Source organism: Haematobia irritans, chromosome 4 (assembly GCF_050003625.1).
Source record: "Haematobia irritans isolate KBUSLIRL chromosome 4, ASM5000362v1, whole genome shotgun sequence".
Taxonomy (NCBI): Eukaryota; Metazoa; Arthropoda; class Insecta; order Diptera; family Muscidae; genus Haematobia; species Haematobia irritans.
Genome location: NC_134400.1, coordinates 153,710,455 through 153,717,712, shown reverse-complemented (window position 1 = coordinate 153,717,712; position 7,258 = coordinate 153,710,455). Strand labels below are relative to the sequence as shown.

At 36.1% G+C, this 7,258-nt stretch overlaps 1 protein-coding gene across 1 annotated transcript; it reads right to left on the bottom strand.

The window, feature by feature from the left end:
- Window positions 1–1,844: 1,844 nt before the first annotated feature.
- Window positions 1,845–6,832, bottom strand: LOC142234409 (fat body protein 2-like). Its single transcript, XM_075305534.1, has 3 exons — window positions 6,502–6,832; window positions 2,348–2,521; window positions 1,845–2,289 (listed from the first exon to the last, which is right to left on the bottom strand). The coding sequence occupies exons 1-3, from the start codon at window positions 6,820–6,822 to the stop codon at window positions 2,014–2,016; spliced, it is 771 nt and encodes a 256-aa protein (XP_075161649.1). The 5' UTR covers window positions 6,823–6,832; the 3' UTR covers window positions 1,845–2,013.
- Window positions 6,833–7,258: the final 426 nt, after the last annotated feature.

Genomic DNA, 7,258 nt, shown 5'->3' with positions numbered 1-7,258 from the left:
GTGGAAGTCTATCAAATTCTGTCCAGACCGAGTGATATTTAAATGTATGTATTTGGGACAAACCTTTATATAAATATAGACCCCAACACATTTGACAGATGTAATATGGTATCGAAAGTGGTGCAGGGTATAAGGGCCCCGCCCGACTTTAGACTTTCCTTACTTACTAACATTGTTTTCCACACTAGTGCATTAGCCGACGTAAATTTTGAGTCTATAGATTTTGTAGAAGTCTATCAAATTCTGTCCAGATCAAGTGATATTTAAATGTATGTATTTAGGACAAACCTTTATATATAGCCCCCAACACATTTGACGGATGTGATATGGTATCGAAAATTTAGATCTACAAAGTGGTGCAGGGTATAATATAGTCGGCCCCGTCCGACTTTAGACTTTCCTTACTTGTTTTTGCTGGGATGGTGAAGGGTATAAAAATCATTGGCACAAAATCATGATTATTTTAACCACACTTCAACCGGACCATCCGATTCGTTTGAAATTTGGCGTGTGATGTTAGTCCGTATGGACTTACTTGCGATTTAGAAGACAATGTTAGGAAATTTTATGATACCGTGCTATCGGAAACTTTTACCGCAACCTAATTAATTCTATTGTGTATGAAAGTCTTTCTGATGACAGCACTTAGGTTAGGTTAGGTTAGGTTAGGTGGCAGCCCGATGTATCAGGCTCATTTAGACTATTCAGTCCATTGTGATACCACATTGGTGAACTTCTCTCTTATCACTGAGTGCTGCCCGATTCCATGTTAAGCTCAATGACAAGGGACCTCCTTTTTATAGCCGAGTCCGAACGGCGTTCCACATTCCAGTGAAACCACTTAGAGAAGCTTTGAAACCCTCAGAAATGTCACCAGCATTACTGAGGTGGGATAATCCACCGCTGAAAAACTTTTTGGTGTTCGGTCGAAGCAGGAATCGAACCCACGACCTTGTGTATGCAAGGCGGGCATGCTAACCATTGCACCACGGTGGCTCCCATGACAGCACTTTCTACCCACACAGAAAAAAAATATTACCAAAATGTTTCCAATTAAAAATTTGATTGAATTTGAAAATTTAAATCAATTGATACAATTAACTTTTAACATTAAGTTAATTAAGTCAATGATTGAAAATAAAAAAAAAATAAATAAAAAATTAATTGGTACAATTATCTTTTCAATAAAAATTGAAAGATTTTTAATTTTGAACTAAAATTTTATTTCAAACAATCAATTTTTTGATCAAACTAAAAACACTGAATCAGTTAAGAAAGTAATTGAAAATAGTTAAATTTTTAATGAAAAATTTAATTGAGTTTTGTAATCAATATCAATTAAAGAATTAATTGAAATTTGCTAATTAAATCAATTGATTTTTTTATCAAGTATTTTTTTAATGTCCAATTAAAACTATGATTGATAATATCATTTTCCTGATTGAAGACATTTCAATTAAAAAATAAATTAGATCAATTAATTTCGTGATTGAATCAGAATTTTTTTTGTTTGTAATCAATACTGGTACATAAGATTCGGCCTGGCCGAACTTAGGCCGTATATACTAACTTAAAGAAATATTTTTTCAAATTGACTGGGGTATTGAATTTTTGGATTTAAGATCAAAAGGATTCAAATATACTCGTGGACATATTTTGAAGATTTTTCACATTTGTTTCACTTTATTTTTTTATACCTTGAACCACATAGTGGTCAGTGTATAATAAAGTTGATCTGCCGAAAAATGTGTCTACCAGAAATATTGATTTAAGACCGCATAAAATATATACCGGTCGTCTCAGAATCAAACTCGGAAGACTAAGTCAATTAAAAAAAAGAGATGGAATTTTTAAAATTTTTAATTTTTTAAAAGAGGAGGGAAAATTCAATTCAATATTATTTATGGTATCATTTGGTCGCCCTCTTCTTAATGTTGACCTTTATTGCTTTTCTTCAATCGGACAATGATATTGAATGACAATTAATTTATTTGCACTTTTACTCATGTTGAATTACATGCGGCGATTGAATGCAATCATTTCCAAAGATCCACCTTCCAATTTCCACATAGAACCATTTTCATCAACTTTTAAAACTTCCATAAAATTATTGACAAATTGTTCAACTGTTTGTGATGGAATATTCATATAACTTTGCCTTAGTAAATCGTAAAATTCTGGTAAGGTTGACTTCGGCCTCATGTGGTCAGGCATACACATGCTTGTGATGGTTTTACCGGGACAAATGGATATGAAGGTGACACCAGTCTTTTCGTGATATATTGGATGCTAAAGTAAAAATTAATAGAGGATAGATTTTATGAATGGATAACGGGAACATGCTTACCCCCATGGCTAGAGTAAAACCATTGACACCAGATTTTGCTGCACTATAAACAGCCGTAACGGACATTGGGTTCAGGGCAGATATCGAGGAGATGTTAACTATCTTTCCACCACGGCCCTTGTGATCTTTTCTCATGTAGTTAAAGGCAATAAGACTGCTATGTATAACTCCATTCTGTAAATAAAATTTCCTTTGCATAAACATGGGAAAAATAGGAGGTATGTAAGGGTCTAAAGTCGATCTGCACTCCTAGGATTGGTTAAGTATATTGGCAACCCCTTATTTCCGCACTCAATTGGACTATTCACTTCATTCAGTGATACTCTAGTAGTAGTGTGGCCAGATTTAATAAAGGGTTACAGCGAAATCTGCATTAAAATAAAAGCTAAAACATATTGGTAAATTTAAAAAGCTTTTTTTAATATCCACCACAATGTTCCGTTTGTAACATTGAATTACCAATTTCCGATTACATAAAGTATGTATATATATTTGATCAGGGAGAATTTCTGAGACTTTATATAAGGGCGTTCGTCTCTATGTTGTAATTACACTAGGTCTTCAATTGTTCTTCAAATTTGGCACCACTTCGGTTTTTTATCTGAAAGCATATTAAATGCGATGATGGGATATATCCGCCTTGATTTTGATATAGCCCCCTCATAAACCGACCACTCGATTTGTCTTTTTTTTTTGAAGCAATTTTAATCCAATTTGCTTGAAATTGGAAATCTAGAGGTATTTTGAGTCCAAAAATAGGTTTGGCAAATATGGTGTGTATCGGTCCAGTTTTGGTAGAGACCCCATATAGAACAATCTCTTCTTGGGCTTCTAGATACCGCGATTTTTATCGCGTTTGCTTCAAATTGTAGAACAATCTGGACCTAAACCTGAAAAAATTTCGGTATCTATTTTCCGAGAAAATACTATAGGGTGACAAAGAGTCAAAAAAAAAAAACTACTCAAGGAATGTAGGACGATAGTCAGAAAGCCCGTGGGAATAATGAGGGGCACCTATAATTGAGAACACATCCGTGCCCAAGAGAAGCAGCAGAGGTTGGTATATATAGGGCATGTTTTGAGAATGATGAGACCAGGGAACGGCTGCGATCTACCATAACCACCAGTGTATTTAGTAAACATCTATATTTGCAATCTTAAAACACCAATTGGTAAAAACAATCAACCACCAATATTCAATGCAACCGACGACTGTCGTTGTTTGTTAGTATGAGTGTTGGTATCTCGAAAACGTAGTAAAGCAATCACACAAATTGTTTACCCATATCTCAGCAGTTTGGTATTCTCTTATTTGGTACTCTCTCAATTCTCTTGAGATAATGCCAACTTCTGGTAATTGTTGTTGTTGAGTGCAATCACACTTAACCCATATTCTCATAGCGTCGTCATATGACGACAGAAACATTGGCATGTTCCATGCACCAGTGTACCGCTGCACAGAAAAAAATAAAATTGCGACACCCAGGTTGGCTGATAGGTCCCAAGTCTGACACATAGATGGCGTCGCTAGTATTAAATGCATATTATTTTTATATAGTACCAACCTTCAAATGATTCGTGTCAAAATTTGACGTCTGTAAGTCAATTAGTTTGTGAGATAGAGCGTCTATTGTGAAGCAAATTTTGGTATTGTGAAAAAATGAAAAAAAGGAATTTCGTGTTTTGATAAAATACTGTTTTCTGAAGGGGAAAAATACAGTGGAAGCAAAAACTTGGCTTGATAATGAGTTTCGGGATTCTGCCCCAGGGAAATCAACAATAATTGATAGGTATGCAAAATTCAAGCGTGGTGAAATGAGCACGGGGGACGGTGAACGCAGTGGACGCCCGAAGGAGGTGGTTACCGACGAAAACATCAAAAAAAAATCCACAAAATGATTTTGAATGACCGTAAAATGAAGTTGATGGAGATAGCAGTGGCCTTAAAGATATAAAAGGAACGTGTTGGTCATATCATTCATCAACATTTGGATATGCGGAAGCTCTGTGCAAAATGGGTGCCGCGCGAGCTCACATTTGACCAAAAACAACAACGTGTTGATGATTCTGAGCGGTGTTTGCAGCTTTTAACTCATAATACACCCGAGTTTTTCCGTCAATATGTGACAATGAATGAAACATGGCTCCATCACTACACTCCTGAGTCCAATCGACAGTCGGCTGAGTGGACAGCGACTGGTGAACCGTCTCCGAAGCGTGGAAAGACTCAAAAGTCCGCTGGCAAAGTAATGAATTCTGTTTTTTGGGATGCGCATGGAATAATTTTTATCGATTATCTTGAGAAGGGAAAAACCATCAACAGTGACTATTATATGGCGTTATTGGAGTGTTTGAAGGTCGAAATCGCGGCAAAACGGCCCCATATGAAGAAGAAAAGTGTGTTGTTCCACCAAGACAACGCACCGTGCCACAAGTCATTGAGAACGATGGCAACAATTCATGAATTGGGCTTCGAATTGCTTCCCCACCCACCGTATTCTCTAGATCTGGTCCCCAGCGACTTTTTCTTGTTCTCAGACCTCAAAAGGATGCCCGCAGGGAAAAAATTTGGCTGCAATAAAGAGCTGAACGCCGAAAATGAGGCCGATTTTGAGGCAAAACCGAAGGAGTACTACCAAAATGGTATCAAAAAATTGGAAGGTCGTTATAATCTTTGTATCGCTCTTGAAGGGAACTATGTTGAATAATAAAAATGAATTTTGACAAAAAAAAAAGTGTTTTTCTTTGTTAGACCAGGGACTTATCAGCCAACCTGTTACTAGTGGTATTTTTATTCTCGCATTTGTATCAATGTAAAAGATCGCATGGTAATTGGTGTCTTACTCACTGCCACCGACATTTTGTGGGTAAGATTGCAATACAAAAAAAAAACACCGACTGAAGTTCTCTGGAAAAGACCATAGAACAGAAGGGCCGTGGGTATAATGAGGGGGCTTGAATGATGATCGCCAAGTTTGATACTGAGACCATTGGTTTACTCCTTCTGAATGCTGTTTGCAAATGCACGAACTTATTGGTTTAACAATAACAGGGTGTCTAATATGTAATGCAACAATATTTTTTAATATTATTTTTCCAAAAGCAAAAATTCCATTTTTAACTGTGTAGAAACTAGGGAAACACTTCAGAATTCACAAAAAGAAAAAAATTATGTTTATATATTTATCCGTTCAGAGTTATTTCCAAAAAAACCATTTGTAACCACTGAAGGCTGCACAAAAGTGGCTCTGCCGTATTTTGGCCCATTCCCATGGGAAGCGCCGTCTTAATGGAGACTTTGGTATTTTTTAGTACCAACCTTACTCTCCAAAATGCCGAGTGTGATGGTGCTTAGTCCTTGTGATGTTCGACATTTATTTTGACGGTCGATGAATACGAGCCGTGTGTGGCCATTGGCCGTTACAACGTCCCACATCATTACCCTCAGCGGCGTTTGAACTGTGTAATTTTCAGCTGACCTCTTGGTCCAGTGAATCCGATAATTTTGTTTGTTTATAAATGTATGCTGGTCCCACTTATACCTTAGGTTGTCGCAATCTCACGATAAAATCACAGCATCAATTGTTCCCGGTGAAATAACTGATTTTTAACAACCTTCATCTTGGACTGAACTATGACCTGGATTGAATTCGTCATACCATCGATAAACCCTAGTCCTAGACTGTAAACTTTACTCTTCATGTCAAGTATCAAGCCAATTGGAGGAAAATTTCGTTGAATCTCGGTGATAAAATGTGGCTGTTCTAGCCATATTTCCCCCCCATCGAACAAGCATATATATTTTTCTCAACTAGAAAAAATTACAGTGAAACCTCTGAAAGGTGGACTCCCACAATCGCCTAACATTTGTCCACATTTGAGAGGTGTCCAGGTATGCGAGGTTAAGTATAATGTGTTAATATAGCAAACGTCCCCAAACAACTGTCCACGTTTGGGAGGGGTCCGGTTTTCAGAGTGCCCAAGTTTGAGAGATTTCACTGTAATTACATTGAATAAATTATCTTGAATTTGTCGTAAAATATTTACTTAATTTTATAATATAAACATTTTAATATACAACTTACTTAATAATTTTACACTTTCTTTCCTAGTGAATTCACTTTTTTTTGTTTTTGTTTTGAGTGGAGTCTTACCAAATTCACCGCTAGCATTAAATCGACTTCTTTTTCATTTAATACAGCACTGGCATTTACAACCAAATCCAGATGATCTACTTTTTCCATAACCAATTTGTAGGCCCTCTCAATGGATGCAAATTGAGACATATCAGCCTCTATGTATTCAATATTGGCAATAGGAAAAGATTTTTGCCATTCCTCTATTAAATCCTCATTATTCCTCCATTCCAAGACAAAGATATTGCTAACACCCATTTCCAGGAATTTTCTTACACATTGTTGCCCAATTCCACCAAAACCACCAACGAAAACAACATTTTTCTTAGCGATATTCATGTTAAATTGATTGAAGCCTATTACAAACTGACTACTGGAAAAGAATTCAACTTTCGAAATGAACTCGTACATTTTTTTTTCCCCAATTCATTGGTCGGCAATCTTAAACAAATATCAACAAAATTTGTTTAAGATTATCAACCATGACTTTTTTGTATGGTTTTCATGACTTTTGTCTAGGTTTGTAGGATGTTTAATATATACAGAAAAAATAATAACATTTTCCCATACGAATATTTGCGATCGTATTTCGAGTTATTTCTTTCAATGCAGATACAGTAATCCCTCGATTTACGTTGTTTCGATTTACGTTGTAAAAATGTTTGTTCCATCGAACTTCGATTTACGTCGTCGATTTTTTTGCCCACTTTATCAGAAACGCCTTCCATAAGTAAAATTAGTATCAACGATGATGGCATCGAAACATTTTTTTTCT

What these genes read in the sequence shown, in the direction of transcription:
- LOC142234409 (XM_075305534.1), bottom strand. Translation starts at nt 6,822, where the DNA reads ATGAATATCGCTAAGAAAAATGTTGTTTTCGTTGGTGGTTTTGGTGGA. An exon ending in TAATGCTAGCGGTGAATTTG is followed by an intron (nt 2,522 to 6,501) that starts GTAAGACTCCAC and finishes TTTTATTTACAG; the next exon opens with AATGGAGTTATACATAGCAG. An exon ending in GTTTTACTCTAGCCATGGGG is followed by an intron (nt 2,290 to 2,347) that starts GTAAGCATGTTC and finishes TTTTTACTTTAG; the next exon opens with CATCCAATATATCACGAAAA.